At 41.4% G+C, this 26,077-nt stretch overlaps 1 protein-coding gene across 5 annotated transcripts in view; it reads left to right on the top strand.

The window, feature by feature from the left end:
* The first annotated feature begins 1,099 nt into the window (after positions 1 to 1,099).
* Positions 1,100 to 26,077, top strand: part of CWC22 (CWC22 spliceosome associated protein homolog) — a 46,978-nt gene continuing 22,000 nt past the window's right edge. For 2 of the 5 annotated variants that reach the window (XR_014557109.1, XM_083706922.1), the window contains exons 1-12: positions 1,100 to 7,757; positions 9,083 to 9,207; positions 12,294 to 12,361; positions 13,675 to 13,791; positions 14,301 to 14,540; positions 16,904 to 17,032; positions 19,770 to 19,938; positions 21,638 to 21,691; positions 22,821 to 22,956; positions 23,052 to 23,258; positions 23,367 to 23,429; positions 23,964 to 24,071. Coding sequence is in view for 4 of the 5 variants with exons in the window: in XM_083706922.1 (XP_083563048.1) it covers positions 9,181 to 9,207; positions 12,294 to 12,361; positions 13,675 to 13,791; positions 14,301 to 14,540; positions 16,904 to 17,032; positions 19,770 to 19,938; positions 21,638 to 21,691; positions 22,821 to 22,956; positions 23,052 to 23,258; positions 23,367 to 23,429; positions 23,964 to 24,071 (1,318 nt within the window). In the remaining variant the exon portion in view is untranslated. Of the gene's footprint in view, positions 7,758 to 7,865; positions 8,276 to 8,854; positions 8,968 to 9,082; positions 9,208 to 12,293; positions 12,362 to 13,674; positions 13,792 to 14,300; positions 14,541 to 16,903; positions 17,033 to 19,769; positions 19,939 to 21,637; positions 21,692 to 22,820; positions 22,957 to 23,051; positions 23,259 to 23,366; positions 23,430 to 23,963; positions 24,072 to 26,077 lie in introns of those variants that run through there. The other 3 variants (XM_083706923.1, XM_083706925.1, XM_083706924.1) reach the window with 3 other exon arrangements.

Here is a 26,077-nt window from a genome sequence, read left to right on the forward strand (position 1 = left end):
ATTCTAGTCATATTTACTCATAAGTAATCTAACTGTTGGACGCGGGTGGTGCTGTGGGTTAAACCACAGAGCCTAGGACTTGCCAATCAGAAGGTTGGCAGTTCGAATCCCCACGACGGGGTGAGCTCCCATTGCTCGGTCCCTGCTCCTGCCAACCTAGCAGTTCAAAAGCATGTCAAAGTGCAAGTAGATAAATAGGTACCACTCTGGCGGGAAGGTAAACGGCGTTTCCGTGCGCTGCTCTGGTTCTCCAGAAGCAGCTTAGTCATGCTGGCCACATGACACGGAAGCCATACGCCGACTCCTTCGGCCAATAAAGCGAGATGAGTGTCACAACCCCAGAGTCGGCCACGACTGGACCTAATGGTCAGGGGTACCTTTACCTTTACCTTTACTTTACGTAATCTAACTGTATTTGATTGGACCCAGCTAAGAGTGGATAGGATCATGTAATAGAGTCACTTCAATTCTTGTTGTTAGATATAACCCCCTCCCCAAATTCCTAACCTTTATTAAGCTATTCTTTCCAAGAAGGGAGTAATATAACTTTCCAGTTTCAATCCGTTAAAAATATTGCAGCTGCAGATAAGATGTTTTCTTTATGATAGGTGGCATATAGTTCAGCAACATCAGTACTGGATTCTAAGGGAACTTAATATTTCAATATTTTTGTTATTATTCTAATAATCATTTTCCGGTATTTGGGGAAACTGGGCCAAAACTAACAAAATAAATTTAAACAGGAAAAATGTAAGTTTCTACACTTAGGCAGGAAGAACCAGCTGCACAAATATAAGGTGGGGGATGCCTGACTTGCCAGTAGTACATATAATAAGGATCTAGAGTTCTTAGTAAACAAGCCTTATGAGGAATGGTTGAGGGAGTTAGGCATGTTTAGCCTGGTAAGGAGGAGACTGAGAGATATAATAACCATCATCAAATATCTCAAGGGCTGTCACATGGAAGATGGAGCAAGGTTGTTTTCTCCTGCTCTGGAGGCTAGGACCCAAACCAATGGATTCGAGTTACAAGGAAGGAGAGTCTGACTAAACATCAGGAAGAAGTTTCTGATGGCAAGAGCTGTTCGACAGTGCAACAGTCTCCCTCGGGAGCTTGTGAGTTCTCCTTCCTTGGAGGTTTTTAGCAGAGGGTGGATGGACATCTGTCATGGGTGCTTCAGCTGAGAGTGCAGGGGGTTGAATTGGATGGCCGTTAGGGTCCCTTCTTGCTCTGCAATTCTATGATACTATGTAGACCACGTGGCAATATGCTCTGTTTTTTGCATATTTTTTGAATACAATTAACTTAATACACCAATAATTACAGGAGTCAGATGCCACTGTATCACTGAAACAACGTTCTCTTACATTTGTGTTCAGCAACGATTTGTGGTCCTTTCCCTATTATTTCTCCTGCACGTCCATGTTTTGTGTTGTTCCCTATGTCCTGAGCCCTCCTTATCATGTATTATTTTACTTATTCCTGTTCCCTATCATACTTTAGCAAGAGGTTATATATCCTAGATAATTGGTATTTGCCTTTCTTTATGACTGCATTTTCAATCTCCCTTATAAATCTTAATACTGTATTTCAGATTTGGAAATATCCGTACCAACGTATCTTATCGTTCTGTATTGCTTCTTTGACCATTGAAAATAGAATCATTGTTGAATTGTTGTGTGCAGGCACAGAAAGCAGTGCACCAGGTCAAGCATGATCTATTTCTTCCATGCGGCTGCGTCCCTAGAGTTGCTCATGTTACTCTGTATAAAGGAACTGACAAACATCCAATCTGTCCTGGGTGCTTGCATATGTGCCTGTAAGGAAGCTTGAAATTATATTTCATCTTCTTAAGCAATTTAGGAAGAATTTTCAGGATTTGGATTTCAAACAAATTTTTGGATGATATCATTCCTAGGCAATGACAAGTAATATCAGAACTCATTACTTAAAGATAGAAAATATCTATGGGTTACCCTTTTGTACATATATTGTTTACTCTTTAAAGGTTTTATGGTGGGGGGGGGAGAGAGAGATTACTTTTAATCAACTTTTAAACCTCATTTGAAAAAGTACTCGTTTAAAACATTCTCGCTAAACTTCTAAGAATCCGTGGTGGGATTTGTTGTTTGTATTTTTCCATGTTCTGTGCAATTTCTTTGCAAGGGCAGATGAAAAGCACAATCTATAATGTCTCTGAAGTAGTGGGAAAATTGCTTGCGCTTCAGTGGCAATCAAGATGCAGAATCAAATAAATTATAGGCACTGATTGGAGACAAGGCAGACCACTTTAGAAATCTGCACTTTGCAGTGAATTTTAATGGTCCCGTCCGACTCCCTGCTGCATCAAACCAAAGACCCATTTAGTCCAGCATTCTGTTCCCACAATGGCCAACCACAATGCCATATAGTGACATAAGATACTGATTTCTATTGAGTCAAACCACTGGCCCATCTAACTCAGTAATGTCTACACTGACCAGCAGCACCTCCTCTGAGCTTCAGGCAGGGTTCTTTAATCTGGGGATTCCAGGAATTGAAGCTGAGACCTTCTACAAGCAATAGAGATTATCTACCAATATGCTGTCCAGCTTGTGTTCCACTGCAACTGTCATTCAGAGGCAATACATCAATGACTGGTAGCCACTGATAGCCTTATCCTCTGTAGCTTTGCTTTCAGACTGTACAGCAGGGTCTTTTGGAAGTGAATGAATATACAGACAGGGAACAGACATGACACAGCTGAGACTGCTTTGCAGACATCTGATTTGTGGGGAGCAGGTCTGGTGGCCACCTTTGTCAGGGTTGTAGGTTTGAGCCCCATGTTGGGCGAAATATTCCTGTACTGCAGGGGATTGAACTAGATGGCCCTCGTGGTTCCTTTTCAGCTCTACAATTCTTTGAATCCTGGCAGGACAGAATGAGCAGAAAGCCAACAGGTAATGTTTTCCCCATTCTACATGCCCTTTCCAGATGAAAATACAGCTATTTCAAATCTAGTTGCTAGAACCTTAAGTGCAACTTTCACCGTCCTGACATGATTTGGGCTCAAACTATCAGCTTGGATTTCTCTTGAACTGAGGCAAGCTCATTCAAATCTGAAAACAGCTGTGTTGTGTCAAAAATATTGCTTCCTCCGCCCTCATTGATCATGTAATATTTCAGCTGTCAAAACATTTAACTCCAAGCCACGAAGTGAATCATCAAAACAGACAAAACATTAACTAGACCGTCCTGTGAGGTTAGAGACCAAAAATGGTTAACTGCTTTTACCTGAATCTTCATGCTCATCCCCATAGTGCAATGCTCCCCAGTTTAAAGGCAGCAAATGCAGATAATGTTTAGAGTTCTCCAAAATTGCTCTGCAAGAAATATTCCTTTTTCTTGCCCCATGCTGCGAACAGGTGTCCACAGATATAGGGCCATATGGCCATCAGTGAAGCAATTTCATTTCCCAATAAGGATTTCCTGCTTGGTGTGTGGGTGAGAGAGAAACATACAGTGTTGTCCAATCCAACATACAAGCTGTCCAATCCAACGTCAGAGAAAAAAGGAACAAACAATCTCATGAAAAAACCGTAAGGACATAACAGTAGCCCAGGATGGTATGTTGTGACTGATTGTCAATCTTCCTTTCAAGAACTGATCATAGTTTATATGGGGTTTTCAATCCAGCCACTGATGAGGTTAGTCAATGGGAAGGAAGCATAAGTAGCTATAATTAGCTTTACCATGAGTTATCTAGAAAGAAAAATAAATTATCATTTGCAAGTAGGTCACCAAGCACCAGCTATAACCATGATTTTTACGTGACAACATTGTTCATCCTCCAAGTTCCTAAATTCTCAGGGATGCAGGACCCACCAAACTGCACTGGCTCTACTCAAATACAGTATCTTGAGGTTGCCTCATGCAAATCTGGCTCACTGAACACCCTAAAAGCTGGACAGTCAGTATTCATCCCAAGCAAAGGTGCAGCGCTAAACTGGAACAGACAAACCTGGAATGTTCTAATGCTTCTTATGTTGCTGCTGCAAAGGGGTCCATGGCTGCCCTCACCAAAGCAGAACAAGCTCCTTACATAAGAACCAGCACAATGCAACCATTTCTCCTGCAGCATTGTCATCATCACAATACTTGGTAGAGACTGACCAGTAGTCTTCTTACACTATCACATGAGACCTTTATGCCTCATCACTGCTTGCTCATAAGCTCCCATTTAATTCAACAAAACTGAACCCATTATGCAGAATTATTGATATTTGTTTATTCATTTACAGTCTTTATCACATTCCCTGTCACTGCCCTCTGGCATATGCGACTTCCCATTTCACAGAGAGCTGTAACTTCCCTGCTAGAATAGCTGTAACTTCCCTGCTAGAATAGAAGGTTGTTATTCAGCCAGCCAATGCTATTTTAAAATTGCATAGAAGCACTCTCTTCCTTTTAAAAATGCACAAGTCAATTCCGCCTTCAATTACATCAGCATAAATCAGGGGTGAGGGCATTATCCTGATAAGTCAGAACTACTCTGGTATAAAATCAGCAGAAAGGTCAGAAACATTGGGATTAAATGACACAAAGGATTGAAGATAAAATGGGAACCTGTTTTAATTCCAGGGCACCATTTCAAAAGTAAGCTATTAACCATCTAACTGCAGCTCCACCAGCCTGGGGGAGTGACCTGATGTTTCATTAAGGACGAGCAAAGTCATTTTGTTTCTTTTCAAATTTACTTTAAGTAAACTTACTTAAAGCATCACAGTTAAAAACCAAGACACAAACTAGCAGAATGGTACATTTTATGTTACAGAATGGTGTTTGCCTTTCAATCTGTTCCGAAAACATCTGGCTCTGCGGAGTAAAATTATGTCCTTCTGTCAGAATATTTGATTTGACGTGACACAGTACCAGGTGGTAGGGCCAAACTCATGTTAATACAACATGATTTAAATAGGTTAACATGGCAAATTCTATATTAATGCATTTCTGTTATCCCCTGAAGAAGCATGTATCAGAGCACACTGTTTTCATATCAAATAAGCACAGCACTGGACTTCGCAATGTTGTAGAAAATCCAAGAAGCAGCAAGTGTGTTGAGCTTCCTGTTCCTCTGGATCTTTGTCTGAAACAGAATTATCACATGTTCCCCATATCTGGAATATGGTCATCTCCTATGACAATTCTACATAAATCAAGATGGAGGTGCAGAGGTACAGGAAGCACAATACACTTGCACTTCCTGTTCCTTCTGAAACACCATCTCACTGAAAACGACCGAAGCTCAAGGCCCAGTGTACCACACAGAGAGCTCCAGTTTCCCTGGTTGCCTTGCATGCTAAGGTCACCTAGGTAAGTGGTAGGCAAATGCTCTCATCTGGATATTAGATAATGGAGTTGTCAACATGACTAGTTAAATGAGCAGCACTGAGTTTTTTTAATACTGCAAGCCATTTTAAAGGTCTTCAAGTGGAACAGTAGACTATAAATAAGGAATATTAGTATAAAGAATATACTCTGTCCACAGGAATTAATGAGCAGGTACCAACTTTATAAAGAATAAAACATGACAGGGAAAAAAAATGTAAATTTAGTTATGAATAACTACCAGGTTATACAGTTGACCGGAACATACGACATGCAGATGGCCATCCCCATACTAAGAAGCTGATTTATTAATTTACATTATATCCCGCCTTTTCCCTCAAACTGAGATTCAAGACAAATACACCTTGTCTCTAGTGCACAAACATCTAAATCAAAGATGGGGAGCTTGTGGTCCTCCAGACATTGTTGGACTCCCATAATCCATGACCGCTGGATGTGTTGCTTGTAGCTTATGGTCACAGATTCCCCATCCCTGATCTCAGAGTGTGCATCTGACTAATATGGCACCATACGGTGCACATCTTGCAATTTCTCATAATACAGGTGCTGAGATATATTTTTAATTATCCATAGCATATTGTGGAATAATTAGGTTTTATACAAAGCAGAACTAAGTAGACCTTGCATTGTGCAAGCAGAAAGATTTCTGTTTGCATAATGGAGTATTTACCTGCTCTCTTCACGCCACATCACCCTAAATCTGTCCTGGGGATTCCCCCAACCCTCTGGAGCAGATTTGGGGATGTTGGGGACATATCATTCTGCTCACACAAATATTTTGCTGAATATCATCCACTATATTATTCTAGTATATTTTTCAGCCTGAAGAAGAAACACCCTTTTGATTTTTAAAATCAACGGAGGTAAGGTTTTTACATAGGAAAAGAATACAAATTAGAGAAGAAATAATAGGACCTTTAGCAAATAGCAAAAGTGGGGAAGGTGGCTTTCGGCTTTCATCCTTGGTTTGTCCTTGAAAGGTCAGTCGCTAAGGCTGAGCAGAATTTTTTTGTAGGTTTTAGAAAAACAAATCCAGAGCTTATTAAAATATGTGGATAAGCAAGACTTGTACATTTCTAGGTGCTGGGAAATGTTTTGCCACTGCTGACTTCAGTAAAGTGAACTGGGCTTGTACTGGTAAATATGTGGTCAGAGAAATACAATTAAAGGAAAGCCACATTTATGCATTCTGCTCTCACAAAATAATTTTGCAAATGAATTTTTCTTCTATCTAAGTCAGATTTCTATAGATTGTTTCTACAGATGCTTTCTGTATATACCCACAGCATATTTGGTCTCGCCTTTCAGAAAGAAAATGCAAAGGGTAGTATTCTTGCAGTGAAAGAGCCTGCTGTTTCATCAGCAAAACGGGTTATAGCTATAGCATCTAAGCAGACAGTTGTTATATTTCCTCCTATGAGATAGGTGTTAAAACAGCGCTTCTGCCAGACGGTTGAATTGGGGCAATTTCATCAACATCTCACTGTGTTTAAATAAAAATGCTAATTAGCAACCCCAGCATATTCAGCACAAACAAGTTGTTTGAAAAACAGCTCATTGAAAGGATAGTTATCATTCTTATAGTATAATTCCTGTTATTTCTGTTGATTATTATCTGCATTTCAGATTAGACGTGGGGCTTTTTGAGTTACGGGTCTTCCCCCTCCCGTCGAGTCTGGTTGCAAAATGTTAAGATGGCAACCTTTTTTTTTTTAACTTGAAAATATGAAATATAAATGGAACAAAAATAAAGACTTAACACTGACTTAACATTCTTTTGAAGCCCAGCGCTTTGCCATGTTTACCATTATCTCTGTGAGGCAAAGTCACAGGCTGCTAACCTAAGAATTATGCTTAAATGGGAATTGACGCTTAAATGAGAATAAGCCCTGTAGAACATATCATGGGTCTTAAGTCTGGGGTTGCCACACCTGTGGGCACAATGGCACCCTCGAGGTACAACTTGGCAGGTGCAACGCCCCAAGGAATGCTGGGAAACGTGGCCGACGCCGCCAGCAAAGGATGCCGGGAACTGTAGCTTCATTAAGAGCCGCTCGAGAAGATCCACCTTCGCTGTTAACAGCCGACTTGGTGACGTCAGCGCCCGCCTCCTCCCCCTCCCCAAAGGTTCCCGCGCGGAGCCGGAATATCTCCTCATAAAACGGGTACCGCTCTTAACTAAACGTTCATAGATAGCTAAATAAATAGCTAGATATAGATATCCCAAGAGGAGGAGAAAGAAGCCCAACTGCTCTTCCCCGCCTCAACCGCGCGCCCGGAAGTCTCGCTCGGGCCAGGCCCGCGAGGCAGCGGAAGTGACGTCGTGGCCATATATGGGCGCATGTTATGGCGGAGCCCGTGAGGCAGAGGTAAGTTTTAAGGAAGGGGAGCGGGGCGGGAGGGAGGATAGACTTCTTTCACACCCCTCCCCTTAGAATCTTCGGTTCTGCTCCGTTCCTTCCCCCTCCCTCCGATTTATCGCGGGAACGGCGGGGGAGGGAGGGGAGGATGGCGCGTTCCTCTCGACCGCCGCTCTTCCTAGGCTTCGATTGGGTAAGGGCGGAAGGCCCGGCTCCTTCGCTTCTCCTCCGACTCATGGCGGGGCGGCTCTTCTACGACACGCGTGTGGGCCCGCGTTCACACGTGAACGTGCCCAACGAGGCCGGGTCCTGGCGCCTTGTGGGGATTGCCAGCTGGCTGCCTTGTCACCCTGCCACAATGCCCTGTGGGGTTGTGTCAGCCGGCTTCTCTCCCTTCAAGGGCAAAAACCAGCTGCCAACTCGTTCTCCCCTTACTGGCGGGCTCGCACCCCCCATCTCCCCTTTTGGGGACAGTGGGGTTTGGTGGCCTGCCAGCATCTGAAGGGTTATGGGTCCCCCCACTTGAGGTACACACCTTTGTATTTCCACATATGTCACCACCAGCCCCACCTCAGGAAACCTAGAGTTCTCTCTCACACACACACACACTCACATACATATATAATATATATTATATATATTATATTATATATATTATATAATACAATATATATATATTTAAAATATATATATGTGTGTGTGTATATGTGTGTATATATATAATATAATATAATATAATATAATATAATATAATATAATATAATATAATATAATATAATATAATATATAATAACACCTTACTGATTTTACTGGAGGCTTTTGCAGCTGCATATTCTCTTGCAGGATCTATATGCCACTTGATCAACAAAATAAATTAATGTTTTATTGCACTTGTTATTTCAGGCTGTATGTTGCCTTAGGCTTCTTCTTCTTCTTCTTGCTTCTTTTTTTCATGGAAGGGCAGCTTGTAAATGGACCAAAGAAGTACAGCTTTAGTTCTAGTCAGGATGTTAACAACTGCCCTGTTTTAGAGATACCTGTAGCATATGGCGATGGTGGCTGACAAGTGGTGTAATCTGCATCTTCGTTGTCTTACTTCCCTGTAGGTTAATTACACCGGATAATTGTTCAGATACTTAACTTACACAACTCTGCAAAGTGATGGTACTGTACTAGCTTCAAAAAGACACTAACCAAATTCATTTGTTGTACAAACCAGGTGATTTAATTTTTGTTAATAGAAATATTAGCTTGTTCAGGTCTGCTTTATTTTCAAAGTGCTCTTTTTAAGAAAGAGCTATTTCAGAAAGTCTCATCTTTTTTTTCCTTTCTAGATGAGCTATTTTTGCTGGAAGAATAATAGGATTTCCCCATATTGATTTTTGTACATTGACATTAGTAATTCAGAGCTTGAAGTGGATTGACAGAAAAAATGAAGAGTGGAGTAGCACAGATAAATGTAAGTATTTTAAAGAGTATGCTCCTTGCTGGCTCCAGGATTTGGGGGCGTTCTCAGTCAAGACACTTTTCAGTGAGTCCACATCACCTAGTCTGCATGGTGGTGCTGTGGTCTAAACTACTAAGCCTCTTGGACTTGCTGATCACGTTGGTGGTTTGAATCCACGTGACAAGGTGAGCTCCCGTTGCTCTGTCCCAGCTTTTGCCAACCTAGCACTTCAAAAGCACACTAGTGCAAGTAGATAAATAGGTACTGCTGTGGCAGGAAGGTAAACGGCATTTCTGTGCACTCTGGCTTCTGTCATGGAGTCCCATTGCACCAGAAGCGGTTTAGTCATGCTAGCCACATGATCCGGAAAGCTGTCTGTGGACACACGCCATCTCCCTCTGCCTAAAGCGAGATGAGCACCGTACCTCATAGTCGAATTCAACTGGGCTTAACTGTCCAGGGGTCCTTTACCTTTACCTCTTTACCTGGTGATGGTAACTCCTGCTTTCCAGAGATAGATGGCAGAGGACCTGTAGTACAGGTATATATTGATTGTTAGCTTCCATGTAAAATAGGGGAAACTGTTCTGTACAGTGGTACCTCGGGTTAAGTACTTAATTCGTTCCGGAGGTCCGTACTTAACCTGAAACTGTTCTTAACCTGAAGCACCACTTTAGCTAATGGGGCCTCTTGCTGCTGCCGCCCCGCCAGAGCCCGATTTCTGTTCTTAACCTGAAGCAAAGTCCTTAACACTCCTTGGTGTGTGGAGTGCCGCAGGGCGTAATTCTCTCCCCGATGCTTTTTAACATCTTTATGCGCCCCCTTGCCCAAATTATCCGGAGCTTTGGGCTGGGCTGTCACCAATATGCTGATGACACTCAGCTCTATCTGCTGATGGATGGCCACACTGACTTGGCCCCGAAGACACTGACCAGATGCTTGGAAGCTGTGGCTGGATGGTTTCGTGGGAGCCGATTGAAACTAAATCCTTCGAAGACAGAGGTCCTATGGCTAGGTCGGGATGGCATGGGGATGAGGGACCAACTCCCTTCTCTTGCGGGGGCCCAATTAGTGCCATTGCCTTCCGTTAAGAGTTTGGGTGTAATCCTTGATGCCTCCCTTTCCATGGAGGCGCAAGTTACAGCAACAGCCAAGGCAACATTTTTCCACCTTCGCCGCATCAAGCAGTTGGTCCCTTACCTTTCCCGCCCCGACCTGGCCACAGTGATCCATGCGACTGTCATCTCCAGGCTTGACTACTGTAATTCGCTCTATGCGGGGCTGCCCTTGAAGCTGTCCCAGAAACACCAGCGGGTACAGAATGCTGCAGCGAGGCTCCTCACGGGGTCTCTGCCATGGGAGCATATTCACCCAGTGCTTTTCAAGCTGCAGCTCTGGCTCCGGCCTGGTGGAACTCTCTCAACTCTGGCTCCGGCCTGGTGGAACGCTCTGCCTCATGAGACCAGGGCCCTGCAGGATCTGATTTCTTTCCGCAGGGCCTGTAAGACAGAGTTGTTCCGCCTGGCCTTTGGCTTGGAGCCAATTTGATTCCCTCCCCCCCCCTCTCTCTCTCTCTCTCTTTTTTCTCTCTCTTTCTTTCTTTTCTTTCTCCTTCGATGAGGCTACATTTTAATATTTTAATGTTCCATTATTTTAATGTTGTATTTTATTTTTGTTTTTAAGTTGTAATCATTCATCTTGTTTTTATTATTGCTTGTAAGCCGCTCTGAGCCCGGCTTTGGCTGGGGAGGGCGGGGTATAAATAAAAAATTATTATTATTATTATTATTATTAACCTGAAGCACTATTTCTGGCTTAGTGGAGTGTGTAACCTGAAGCATGTGTAACCTGAAGCTGTGTAACCCGAGGTACCACTGTACCAGGTCAGAACATGCAGAAAAGAATTGAAAAAGAAATGTTGATTAGCAGCTTTCTCAACCCAACATGGATACCAGAATTGAACCTGGGGGGCCTTTTGCATCTGCGAATGAGCTGTGACTTTTTCCTCATATAAGAGCTACATGTATATGTGGTCAATACACATTCTACTTTCACACATGGTGTGAATATTTTCCCCAACACTGTAGGTAAGCAGGCATAAGTGAAACAGTTTGAGCCTATGAAAGAATGTATCATATGAACAAAAGCTAGCCATTAAGTGTCTTATCTCTTTGTCGCTCTTTGTGTAATATAAAAATGGCATTTTGCATGTCTAATATGGATATAGCATTTTGTGGATGGTATACAGATACAGGGATAAGAGGGTTTCACAAATAATGGCCTTTCTCCCCTGATCTGTTAAAGGACTCGTTTTCTCAATTGGATGCCACCTTTTCTGTTTGGGACTTAGTGAATTGTGATAATTGAGTTGATATCAAATACTGACAAATACCTGGGTGTGAAGGGGAATAGGGCAGTACTCAGTGAAGTAGTTCTGTTCCTTCAAGGACTTCTGACTGCAACAGAATCTCTCTTCCCTCTCCACTCCCTGTGCGTCCCCTAAATCTGTTCTGAGAAACTACTTGGTTGGATGCTGTCCTTTGGTGATATACAAAAACAGCTTGCATAAAATGCTGGTGGCAGCACAGCTGGAGTTGCTGTGTCCTGCATTGCACCACTTTTTAAGAAAATACAGTGGCTAGAATCCAAGAAGCCTTCTATCTGAGTGCAAAGGGGTTTGGCTTATAATGGAAGGAGTTGCCTTTTTTAATTTTCAAACTGAAACCCTTTGTCTGGCAGCAAATCCCCCTTCAGAGCATTCACCAGTTGTCTGGAGCAGCTTTATTGGGGTGTTCAAGGAGCTGCAGTTGGAAAAGTTTTGTTAAGTGACTGGAAGTTGCATACACATTCATTTAGTTTCTATGTAAGCTAAGGCTTTTACTTTAATGGGACCAGTACTTTGAAGTGCTCTCCCATCAACATAAGTTGTGCACCTATAATTTGATATTTCATCTAATGAATGAAATGGTTTTGTTTCTCCAAGCATCTTTAAGAGAAGAGGGTTTGAAAATACTGTTACAAATAAATGAAATACTGTTTTTAGCATCCTGACTGGTACTTCTCATCCTTGAAATATCTAATTTATTTTGTATTTAAAGTCTGGTTCTAGTTATGAAAGGAAGGAAGATTACAGTCTTCGCCGGAGAAGTTCCTCTCCAGAAGACAGGTATAAACATTTTTTAATGATTAGTTATGTAGTTAACATTTGATAGAAACAGCAACATGGGTGCGGGGAGAAGTATTTTCCTGTTATTATAAAAGCTCTGAAGCTAATTAAAACAATAGCAGTATTTGGGTTTCAGACTTTTGAGGAATACCGTATTTTTCGCTCCATTGGACACACCCGACCATAGGGCGCATCTAGTTTTTAGAGGAGGAAAACAAGAAAAAAATATTCTGAATCAAATGTTGTATAAACTACTGTATTTAATAAACAACCGGTATATCAGAATCATATTACAGCCATGTAAAGTGAACAGCAGTCAACAATGGCATTAAGAACCATCATCACTGTCATTAACAAATGAAGAGAGACTTTAAGGTTTGAGTACTCTTCTAGTCTTCTGTGAACCCCAAGAACTCATCACTGCTAAAGTCATTCCCTTTACTTGAATTATAGTCATGAAACAGCCAAGCAGAGCCTCTCAGCGGCAGTCTTGGGAGGCTTTCCTCCCCCCCCCCCCAGCAGAACAGTCCCCTTTTCCAGCCTCCTCCTCTCCATCCCTTTCACCCAAACTCCTCAGGTGACGTCTGCAATTTCTCCCCTTCACTGCTCCCTCTCCTTTGCCATGACTCTCCACTCACACCTCTCCCATCACCCAGCTTCTTGGTCCCCCTCCTTTCCATCCTCTTCCTCCCCTCTCTCAGTGAACAGCCTGCAGCTGCTCCAAACCTTGAGGGGAAGGGCAGGAGGCTGGCAGAGCAGCACCCCCCACCCCCATTCAGCAGCCCAGGAGTGTGGGGCATGGGCGCACAGCCCTCCCGTTGCTCCAAAGCTTCCCGGGGCTGCAGAGGGAAGCCAAGGCTGCCAGCAGGGGAGCGCGGCTCCACCACCACCACCAAAGAGCAGTCCAAGTGTGTGCCGCACTCCGGCAATTTGGCTCCAAGGACCACACATTCACTCCATAGGACGCACAGACATTTCCCCTTACTTTTTAAGAGTAAAAAAGTGCATCCAATGGTGCGAAAAATACGGTAAGTATCACGTGTGCTCTGTTTTAAGCAATGAAAACAAAGATCAGTATCGCAACAGGAAAATAATTTTTGGAGAGAACATAAGTTTGAATCAGTTTGAAGATGACGTGCAGGGGAGAGGAATGGCTGGGAAACCCTTTGTACTAGCAGGAGTCCTTGTGCTGGCTCCAGCCCCTAGCTTCGAAAGCTGTGTGGTGTCCACAGATACAACAATGTGTGTTTGTGTGTAGGGGGGAGACTTAGTTTATAAATAGCTGCTAACCTTTGCTCTCAATCTCTGCACAGACACGTGGAGCGTCAAAGGTCTCAGTCACCGCAAGGCAGAAGTCATTCAGATTACAGGAGATCTGACCAAAAACATTCCGAAAGGGGACGTTATGGAGACAAATACACCGAGTCAAGGTGAATGTCTGGAGCTGCTAAAAACAAACACTAAAATGTTCAGGTTGCAGTTGGTTGCTTCTGTTCTCTAACGTGATTTTTAAGCAAAATCAAAGCTACAGCATGTTACATACTAATGTATAATAATAAATAATAATAATTTATTATTTATACCCCACCCATCTGGCTGGGCTTCCCCAGCCACTCTGGGCGGCTTCCCAAAAAAATATTAAAATACTGTAATACATCAAACATTAAAAGCTTCCCTAAACAGGGCTGCCTTCCGATTTCTTCTAAAATCTGGTAGTTGTTGTTCTCTTTGACATCGGGTGGGAGGGCATTCCACAGGGAGGGCGCCACTACCGAGAAGGCCCTCTGCCTGGTTCCTTGTAACTTAGCTTCTCGCAGTGAGGGAACTGCCAGAAGGCCCTCGGTGCTGGACCTCAGTGTTTGGGTTGAACGATGGGGGTGGAGACGCTCCTTCAACTGTTTCTGTGCTTCATAAATCTTTGGAATTTTCTGTCTATTAGTGGGAGAGAGAGGCATGAAAGAGAGAGGGAGTCTGACTGGAGAAAGTACCGAAGATCCCCTTCGCCCGACAGAAGAAATGAGGCTGAGAGAGCAACACCACAGAGCTCTCTTTCTCATGAGGAACCCCCTCCAAAGAAGAAGAAAGAGGATTTGGATCCAATTCTCACCCGCACTGGGGGTGCCTACATTCCTCCAGCCAAGCTTCGGATGATGCAAGCACAAATCACTGATAAAAATAGGTGGGTCAAACAAACACATTTCACATTTGTGCTTAACTGATGAATAGTATCGGGCAAGGAATTACTTTAAGATGGGGAGAAAAACAAGACAGTATAAGATTTAGTACTTCTTTCTTGTCTCTCTGACACACATATACGCACATATCCCTTTTGTGCAACATCATGTCCACTGAAAAGTTCAGAATTAAAAAGTTTGCCACAATTTTGTGACATTCTGGTTGGTCCTAATAAAGATACAGCTCAGCTGTCGACTGGGGAATTTTTAACCGGCCCTGCCCAAAAAACTTGTAGAAATTGGCTAACCAGGAGCTCCCATCTTAGAGGGAAGAGACAGAACTGAGATGGCAAGGTTGGCTGCAGACTTGCTGAGCAGATCCATTGAAATGAGTAATGACCAGTCACTTCAGTGAGTCTACTCTGACGCGGGTGGTGTTGTGGTCTAAACCACTGAGACTCTTGGGCTTGTCAATTAGAAGGTCTGGTTCTGATCCCTGCGACTTTGGATCCAGCCCTCAAGAAGGCGCAGAGAGAGCAGGGTGGTAACCCAGCTGCAAGTTAGCCTGTGTGGTGGCAGAGACGTTTGTTGTGTGCTGAGAGGGACCTTTTTGGCCTCTGAAGTGTGAAATATTAAGACGGTTTAACTTTATTTCGAAGTCACCTTGGGAGTTTCAGATAACCCAAAAACAAACCTGTGTATCTCCTTTTTTAAAAACAATTTTTTTAATTCAAAATTAAAACAAAACATATTGTGGTTCGAGGACCCGATCCCCGCGCAGTGAAATGAAGTCACAAGAACAAGCAATATAAGGTTAATGGGCAAGAAAAGGCCACAACTTTATTGATTACAGCAAGTGAAAAGGTATTGGCTTAGGCATTGGATCACGTGACTTGACTCCACCCACTCGGAGAGGGGTGAGACTGAAAAGGGGGGGTTTATTCACCAGTAGGTGGAGCCTGTTGATGCTAATCCAACTATAAGCTCTCCCCTGATGTCACCGAGGGTCGTGCCATGGCCCCCCGCCACACAGGCATCGGACAGGATCCACGACCGCCGGATTCCTTTAACGGAATACCTAATGCCCCCTGTGAGAGGCTGGGGATCAGATCCCGCCCACAACTACTCCCCTCTTGAAAGCGGAGAGTCTTTATCCAAAAACATATCATCCTTATTTTTTTCCCCATTTTCCTCCCTCCCCCCACCATCCCACACAAAACCCACCCACCCCCACCCCTGGCTTCCCTTAGTTCCAGTCTTTGGTTTCTCTGAGAATGCTGTTTTCTGCATGTTACAAAGTTGTACAGATCCTTAAATTATTTAGCTGATTATTATCAATAAAAAGTTTGTGAATGTTTATTCAAAGCCAGCCAAGGAGTCCAGTTCGCTTTGTTGCGTCTTCAAATACTTTGTAAAGGGTTCCCATGCATCTTTAAAGTCACAGTTATCCTCTGTGTATCTCAAAATTGGTCGTTCTTTGGAACTTTTGACTTCACTTTTTGGTACCTGCTAAAAATATTTCTGTTTAGTCAAGCCTATCCAGACATATAGAAGCTGTTACGTGTTTTAATCTTGTTTTAGCATATTGTTGATACAAATTGAATGTTGTTGTTTTTTAAAAAATAATTTTTATTAAGTTTCATCTTACTGAATTAAACACATCAAACCAATTAATCCAAATTATAACAATACAAATTGAATGTTTTAAATGTTTGTCGGAAATAATTTTTTGCTGATATGTTATTGTTTTATTATTTTTGTAAATGGCTTTGAGGTTTTATTACAATCGAGCGGAGTGGAAATGTTACGAAATAAATGACAAATGCTTTAGGTTCTATACAATTCTAGCGTTCGTCACATGAGACTAAAACCAAAGGTTTAAACAGAGTTCATAGAACCATAGAATGTTGAGTTTGAAGGGACCAACCCCCTGGATCTCAGGAATCTTTTGGCCCTTGTGAGGCTCAAACCCACAATCCTGAGGTTAACAGTCTCATTCTCTACCGATTGACCTATCCTAGCTGCTGGGAGTCCAGATTTGTTCTGGACATGCCAACCATATGTGTGAGGCACACTGTGGTGAGATGTAAATGGGAAAAATTGCCCTTCCTGGTTGTCACTTGTCATGGTTTTCTTATTCTGATTATTGCAAAAGACAGATCACTATTCGGTGGTGTAACTATTCTGAAAATCATTTACCCTGGTAAAATTGATGTGAAAGGAGGCAGGTAGATATTTATTTTTGCACACCGTTCTTGCAATATGCTAACTGAAAAGTGCTATTGCATATTTGGTATTCTAGCTGAATAAGCAGATACATTCCTTTCTTGTTCTCTTGATTTTTATCAATGATTTGTTTTGAAAACAGTTTAGCATATCAAAGGATGAGTTGGGAAGCGCTGAAGAAATCCATCAACGGTCTCGTCAACAAGGTGAACGTTTCAAATATTGAGAATATTATCCATGAGCTTCTTCAGGAAAACATTGTCAGAGGGAGGTAAGCATCAAGCTCTTGATATGCAGTCTTCTGCTCATCTGAGAGTTATTGATTAAGTCTCAAGTCGCTTGTTAGAAGTAGTCTGATATTCTCTTGGTCAGCTGCTGCTTGAATCATGTTAGGATTTTCATTTTAAATATGAATGACTTGTTGAGGGTTTGCAGAAAGATCAAAGTATAATCCTGTGCAGACTTACCTGGAAGTAAATTCCTTTGAATTTAGAAATTTTTGATCATAATTGTTTTTAGAGGCTTTTTCACTCATGAATAATTTGATGTATGGTTGAAACCAGGTTTTCCAAAGCAAACGTACCAAGTGATTTCTATTTGTGTGTTGCATAATTATTATTTTTTAAAGATTTTGCTTTTTTTCTAATCGAGAATTTTGCTGCAAAACTTTAGGAAATAAGTTTTCATCTTGTTATAGTTATTTTTTTTAAGAAAAATAAGTTATTAAATATTTTCTTGGTTTACAAAAGTGCATGCCTTGTCTCTTTTTCAGGTTGTAGAATCTTTCTTTTACATTTGAAGTGAGACGTTAATGTCGCATACAGAATAAAGTTGGGGGGGAGAGAGAAGGGTGGGGTGGTAATACTTGGTGTATATGTAGGGTTTTTAATTTCAGCTTCACTTAGGTAGGTTCTCGCTCTATTCATTATATTTCCTTGGTAGTGAGAGAGGTTGAGGGAGTTTTCTGATCCATGGTAATGAGCATAGTTTGTGGTCACTAGAGTGCCTAGGGTAGGAACTGTTACTGTTTTGGCTACATTATATTTTACAAAAAGAAAGAAACGTGAAGATGTCAAGAATGAACTGGGGCTTTCTGCATGCAAAGCATTACCATTTAAGTGTGCCATGCATTGCAAAGTTTACTGTGTTAAACTGTTTGGGTTTTCCTTCAATATAAGCCAGCAGTGCTGGCCTGCTGACTGCTCCTGGCTCCTGGATCACTATAGATTGAGGAACCAGTTGGTGTGAACTATAAATTTTATAAATCTAGTGTAGTGGCTTGAGTGTTGACCAGTGAACAAAGAGAATTCTCTGCTCAGCCGTGAAACTCCTTAGGTCTAGTCATTCTCAGCCTGTCCTGTTTGTTGCCCTGGGTTCCTTGGAGGAAGAGTGGAATACAAACCAATACTTTGCAGAGTTCAGTCGTCTGAAAAGGAGGACTTGTGTTTAAATCAGCCGCCTCTTGTTCTCAAGAGCCCTTCCACTGATTTTTCCAGAAAATGGCAATCAAATGGAAATAAGACCCATGTTCCGTATAACGTTTGCTCCCGTAGTGAAGCGTTTGGCTATTTGGGCTCCCACTCTCTTCTTAAGTCATGATTAGAGGCACGGGAAAGTGACTGTTCAGTCGCAGTTACTCCTTCTGTAGAGGAGTAAACAGTGGCATCCAATGAACTCCTAATCCAGGAAGATTTTCTCCTGACAGATTGCCTAAGTACGGTGATTAAAACATAGATTGTCAGCAAACATTTTTCTGCAGGATGTCAGTGGCTTGGTAAATATCTACCATCCTGAAAATAGCTATGTGCTTTACTTGGGGAACAAATTATATTTGCTGTAATTAATTGACTCTTGCATCTTTAACATTTAACACACCACTGGTTTTCAGATATCATGTTTCTTTGAGAAGACATTTTGTGTGTGTGCTGTAGCTGTGCCATTTTTCTAATTGATCCATATAGCAGGATTATGTTATTGTTTCCTTAAAGGCCCACGGGTAATAATTTGGGCTCTTTCTTGCCTATATTTTTTAACAAACTATTTTATAGCAATTTTCTCCAGTAGAGCAATGGTGATGTTTTTACAGTAATAGTGCTGCCACTGGTTTTACCTAGGTCTGTATTCTTTGAAAAAAAGCAGTAGATTGTGAAACGAAACTTAATCTGTTAAATGGAAACATTAATGCACACTTGAATAATGAGAGTGTAGTTCTCCAGTGATTTGGGAATATTTCCAATAATGTTTACTTGTCACTGATTAGGATTTGTGTATGAGAGGGTTTTTGTTTTTGTTTTTTTGCTTTTTAGCAGTGATTTTTTTCATCAACTGTTGCTTCTTGAAACATGATTGTAGATTAATCTGGCCTATTCACAGAATAACATCTGAGCTTTTGAAAGGCTAATTTTAATACAGACATGTATTGGGGGATAGTGGAGCAGGAAAGAAGATGGAAACCCAAAAGCATATGGGCTGGGAGACCTGCTCCCTGCCTTGCAGGCCTTTTTCCACCTAGCCTGGGAGGGTGGGGCGCGGACTGACTCCAGCTACAAAAGCTGTGGCTGCTAAACAGACTCTCAGGTTGGAGTGTTGTTTGAAGGTGTTGTCTTGGGGGCAGGGTTGTTGTTGGGTTTTTGTATCTTTATTTTAGATCTTGTGGTGATTTATATTGAAATCGTACAGTTTGTGTATTTTTTATGTTTTAGTCTTTATTTATAATCCCTTTCATTAGGTTGTTATGTATTTTTCTTTTCATGTTGCAAGCTGCCGTGAGCATGGTTTGAACTGTGGAAAGGTGGCAAGCAAATAAAATTATGTTTGTATGTATAAGTGAGCATGATCTAGCTGTGGATGGTGGTTCCATGTTGGTGGAATTGAGTTCCAGAATAATGCAATCTAGAAAAGTCACCGGCCATCCCTCAAGCTGCTGGGATAAATGCTACTGTATAAATCACATAGTTTTTGTAATTTTTGGTAAAGCTGCTTCAGCACGTCTGTATTTTCATTCATAGGGGATTGCTCTCAAGATCTATTTTGCAAGCCCAGAGTGCTTCACCTATCTTCACTCATGTTTATGCAGCGGTTGTAGCAATCATCAATTCAAAGTTTCCAAATATCGGAGAACTGATTCTCAAGAGGCTCATTTTAAATTTTCGCAAAGGATATAGAAGAAATGATAAGGTATGTATTATTACCATGCAGGTGATAGGGTAAGATTTATTGTGCTTCTCTCTTGCTTATAGCCTGAGTACTGTTTTGGGGAAGTGTCATTGTGTTCACTGAGATTTATTTCTGCGTTAGTGTATTTAGGATTTGAGTACAAATTATGTGGGTATCAGGAGAGCTGAAAGTCATAAAATGTCTGAAAATTTTGAGGCCATGGGGAGAAAGCGGGTACTGGGATTGGGGGAGAGAATAAATAGAAAAAAAATTGGGGAAATGTGATATAAGTAGTACTTATTTTATTATTAATTCTGAGTTAACCTTACTCCTTTAAGAACATAATATTTAATGGCTTGGATCGAAAGGTTTCTTGTGCTAACAGAAAGGCAGTAGCACTTGCACAAAATAGACTCTTGGGGGGTGTTTAGTGAGAGAGCCAGGGTCTGTTATGGGGAGAACAGAGTTCTTTCCTGCATTCAACCCATTCGATATAACTTAGCACAATTCCCCCCCTCTTTTCTATATTTATTACATTTTAAATTATAAATTCCTTAAATTTAACATTCAGAGTAAGTCCAAATACGTTCAGTGTAGAGATGGAGTAGGATGCTGTTGAACCCTAAGGTGCTGAGTATTTATTGGAACTTGTTGGTTTGAAAAATAAAGAATTTAAAATGGAAAAATAGTAAGCAGAACAGTGTTCTTATTACGATGGGCTTTGAAACAGCCTCTCCTATCAGCATTTTCCAGAAGAAGTTATACAGAAAGTTCTGTAATTCCGTGAGGTAACAGTGGGGTGGCTATTGGTATCAAAAGCCATAATCCCTCTTTCAAACTGTTTCCACATCTCTTACAATAAGTAGTTTCTGTCTACAACAGGTTTGCATTTGAATTGTACGTATCTGCAATATACAGTGTTTGTAACTTCCTCCTGCTGTAGATTATCTTAACATAGTTGTTCTAGAAAACATTTCGAGGGAGTAAATGACAGCTAAAAACAATATTTTAACCATGGCTTTCCCTTATATGCCCATCTAGTAAAAATGGTTTATGGAACCACCCCTACAAAATGAGACTGCAGTTGACTTCATCCTGATAGCCAGTCTCCCCCCCCCCCCAGCAGTTTTCTGAAATAGGGCTAGATTGAGTTAAAATGATTCCACCTTAACAACGTTATTGTGTGACTAGGGAAGTGCTCTGTGTAGCATCATTTCTACATCAAAAAATGATATTGGACTTGATCTCCTAAGTAATGAGAATTCAATAGTGCCAGATCATCTAAAAGTTTCCTGAGCTCTCATCTGCAGCAAGATACATTATTTGCAGCTTCCGCAAAGCTTGTTGTCTGAGCTCACTGCATGGCAAATATCCTGAAACGACCTACTTCCATTTAATCTTCGTCACCTGTTCACTCCAAAGTAATCCTATGTTTGGAGGAAGACAAATAGTCATCAGGTGCATGTTTCTGGCGAACGTTGTAGCCTTCCTGAGGACATCCTGAGGAGCTGGCACATCTCCTTTCTCACCTGCCCAAAATAATAGTAATAAGAATAATGCCAGCAAGAGAAAGCCCTTTAAATGATTTGTGCAAGTCACATAGAACCTCTGGGGCAATTTGGGATTCAAAGCCATGCTAATAGACATATCACTTGCAGTAATACCTATGAAATGGACTTATCACTTGCAGAAATACGTAGCTTTTCATTTTGTTTTGCAGCAACTTTGCCTGACAGCTTCCAAGTTTGTGGCACATCTTATGAATCAGAATGTGGTAAGATGCTCTGTACTACTGATAATATATTTGCAGGGATTTTGGCTTTTAACGTTGCAAGGGTTTGTGATGGGATTTTGTCATCAAATATGTTTATGGCATTTGCATTCCTCCCCCATAGTGTGAGGCTATCTGGGCAGCTTTCAGTAAATAAATAAGAAAGCACTTTAAATAGAAAATAGAACTACAAAAGCAAAATATAAAAAATTAAGAACCCCCAATTTATTGTACTATGGCTCTTGCTAAATATTACTTGCAAACCTTTGCTCTAGGGCAGACTTTCCCAGCTCACATCAGCCGTGGCCAGCATAACTAGTGGTCAGGGATTACAGGCCGCTTATGCATGTTTAATATGTGAGTGACTGCGTATTGCACCAAACCCAGAAGTGACCCGGAAACAACATGATGTCACTGAAAGGGCAGAATGGGGTGTTTGCAGACTTTTTAACTGGCTTTTCATTTTTATGTTATTTCACTGACACACACGTGCCTCAGAACATAACCCCCACATAAACATGGGGGGTGCCTATATTATGTTATTCGTTAATTTATATGCCACCCAATTGCTAAGATGGCTTCTGAGTGGTTGATCCACCATCATCTTGGTGAATGATGACAGTCATATTCCCAACAACACCTAGAAATTTTGGGTTTTTCTCTGTTTGGTTTTATGTTGTTTCTAATGTACATGTTATTTAATTATTGTTGTACATCGTTTTGAGTTACTTTTGTAAAAAACAAGTGACCAATAAGTTTTAATAATTATATGCAGAATAATAATAATAATAATAATAGTAATAATAATAATAATAATAATAATAATAATATAATGATGATGATGATGATGGGGCACGAGGTTGGACAAGGCTTATATAGAGAACTATTTCAGGCACACCCATATACCAAGTGGGGATTGACTTTGAGCAGTAAGTTTTGTAGCCTAAACTGGAGGGCTGACCTTTAAGAAGCACATCCAAAGCTCCTTTTGGGACGCTGAACTTGTAGTGCCTTTCTCTGAAATGGTGCTGCGCTTGTTTTGTTGAGTACATATGTCAGATACATGCAGTCAAGGAAATTATTTTGTTAAAACAAAAAAAGGTATTTGTGTTGTTATCTTCTTCCTGCTAAGGCTCACGAGGTTTTATGCTTGGAAATGCTCACATTGCTTTTGGAGAGGCCGACAGATGACAGCATTGAAGTAGCAATTGGCTTCCTAAAGGAATGCGGCCTCAAATTGACTGAAGTGTCTCCTAGGGGTGTTAACGGTATGTATTTATTGCTGCTTTATTTCCTTCCTGACCATTAGTTTTGTAGGAATTAGATTCACCTCCATTTTTTCTCTCTCCCCCCCCCCCCCCAGCTATCTTTGACCGCCTTCGTCATGTCCTGCATGAATCTGAAACCGACAAGCGAGTTCAGTACATGATTGAAGTCATGTTTGCTGTGCGTAAGGACGGGTTCAAAGATCACCCGATAATTCCAGATGGACTGGATCTTGTGGAAGAAGAGGATCAGTTTACCCATATGCTGCCTTTGGAAGATGACTATAATCCAGAAGATGTTCTTAGTAAGTATGAATAAGGAATGTTGGAATGAACTTTTCAGTCTGATTTTTTTTTTTTTTTTTAATGGCTCTGCTATAATTTTGGTAACTTGTTTTTCTGTTTCTGTGAAGATGTGTTCAAGATGGATCCAGATTTTATGGAGAACGAAGAGAAGTACCAAACTCTGAAGAAAGGTATGTACGCCTAGCTAATTTGAGTTTGCACAGCTGTTCTAATGCAGGGATGGAGAGCTGTCAGCTGTTAGGCAGGGAGGCTGAGCACCTCAACAAAGCCTATGGCTCACGAGGAGACCCTCCCCGGAGCCCAAAGAGGATGTCCTCACAAGCCACAAGGACTTTGCAGTTCTCTTCCCCGCCTCTGGGTTCCTACATGTGCGGTCACCCACAAATGGGGAGTTGCTGCTTCCCACACCCCTCAGCGAACCCTTATTATCATGTCCTAGCACTCCAGTCTTTTGTATCTAAAATTCTAATTCCTGTGGTTTTCTGGGAAACCTGCTATGCAATCCTGTGCATGTCTGCTCAGTTGTAGGCTCCATTGAGTTCAGTGGGACTTACTCTCAGGCAACTGAGCAAGACTGCAATGTTTCCTGTTTTGATGTTGAAGCATCTTCTTCCATATACACGAGTTTCTGATACGGACTAGCTCCTCTAACCAACCCAGCCTGGTATTGGTGTTCACTTAAACGTGTTTTTTCTCTTTTGTAGAAATTCTTGACGAAGGTGACAGTGACTCAGGAAGTGGTCAGGATGCTGCAAGCAGTGAAGAGGAGGAGGAAGAGGATGATGATAAGGAGGAGGAGGAGGACGAAGAAGGTAAAGGTGCAATTTAAAGAAACAGTTTTATGCGCTCCTCGCCACTGTGGAAGTTAGTGCGACAAAACAGTGAACTGATTTTAGTTAATATTAAAATGTTGCTTCTATTTACTCCAGTGCAACTTCTTTGGCCGTGATACAAATAGTGCATGCCCCATAGCCTCTGCCAGACACTATTTGCATTTTGGGTTGGTAGCAATAGCAAGGCTGGATTTAGAGGACTGTATTCATAGTACATTATTTAGTTGCCCTTACCCTTCTAAATGGCAACCCAGCCAGATGAGTGGGGTATAAATAATAAAATTATTATTACTATTATTATTAAATCGGGACATTTCCAATATTTTATCTTCATGAAATCTTTCAGTCCAGTTGTTGTTTGCTTAAATTTGGACCTAGGAAGTCCAGTGGGAGGGTGTGTGTTGTTGTTTTTTAACTTAGCCAACAGATTCCTGTTGCATGTCACAATCTGCATTTTGAAAGTCCTCTCATCTTCAAAAGTGGTGTGCTATTTGATGTGAGGTGTTTGAATGAGCCCAAACCCAATGCTTCCCTGGGTATTCAAAGCTACTTGTGTGGGTTTTTGTTCCAGGCTTTGACTTCCTTCAAATATCAGTGGTTGGGTTTTTTGTTTTTTACCATTTGTTTGTGTTGTCATAATGAAATTATACACATTTTGGGGGGGGGGGGTTGTCTTGAATTGTAGCAGGGTTTCTTGTCCCCCCTCCCGTTTCCTGATGCAGGTTAATTCTTTGTATAATTCTTAACACTATTTCTACAAGGTGTTTTTATTTTCATGTCTGTGTGTGTCAGTCTTTTTCCTTTCTTCCAAGCGTGGATATATTTCATGCGTCCTTGGGATTCCTCTGAGTCTCTTCCTGGTTTCCTTAAACACTTTGTAAGCATATTCTCAGTCTTTGTTATTCTGGAAATGTGAGAAGCAGCATATATAGCATGTTAGCCAACAAGCTGATAAACTGAAGTTGTTGCAAGCAGAGAGAGGCTGGATTGAGTTTACAAACAAACTTTGAGACCGGTCTTTAGCATTTTCATACTCTTCCTGAGTGTGCTGTCTCTTCAGTAGGACTGTTGGGAAAGGAAAATAAACTTTTGCTTTCAAATGAAAAGAGGGCAATTACAGCACCCTGCCATTACTTGCATTTCTCGTATGGAAACTCTGAAATCCACCCCCATAAACAGTAGGGCATTAATTCATTTCAGAGCAGCTAGTTTAGGTCTTGGTTCCTGCATGACCAGCTAGATACACAGCTCTGTTTGTAGGCCTAAACCATGGAATTATTACCAGTACAGGAGAATTATCTCTTCTCTCTCTCTCTCCTCCCCCCACCTCCCATCCTCCCAAACTGTCAAGGGTTTTAACCATTAATCTCAATATGAAACCAGATTTACATTCCTAAATCACAGCTCCTTTTTGAAATTAATGAGGCAAGGCTCATTAAGCAGTATTAGTTTGGTTCCCATGCACTAGGACACTGATAGGTTTGATATGCCTTTGTTGTGCTGTGAGCAGCGCTGGGTGATTCCTGGTTTTCAACATCATCAGCTAAACATTGTTATATACTGATGATATATCACGATGTCTGAATAAGGATGTAACTATATAGAGGCAAACGGGATAATGTTCTGGCAACTGCTACTGCTTAAGGGGTCTAAAAATGATAACTTACTTTACAGTACAGAGCAACAGGGCAGAAGGATTCATGAGAGAAGCGATGACGGGCTTCACAGTTTTTCCCATCTTGCAATTTTTTCCCATAGCACGCACGCACATCGTGATTCATGACATATTGCCGTGTCAAATATTATGAAACAGTTTTCACAATATGGACTTCAAACCGATTTTGGATGGCGTATCAGTACATTGCCCAGCTGTGGCTGTGAGGGGACACTTAAGTCAGGTTGCCTATTGTGCTGGAATTTCAATGCTTTCTTCTTTTAACTTGAAATTAAATAAATACTGCCGTTTATTTCTTCACAAATAGTTT

The sequence above is a fragment of the Podarcis gaigeae genome, assembly GCF_964106915.1.
Source record: "Podarcis gaigeae genome assembly, chromosome: 1".
NCBI lineage: Eukaryota > Metazoa > Chordata > Lepidosauria > Squamata > Lacertidae > Podarcis > Podarcis gaigeae.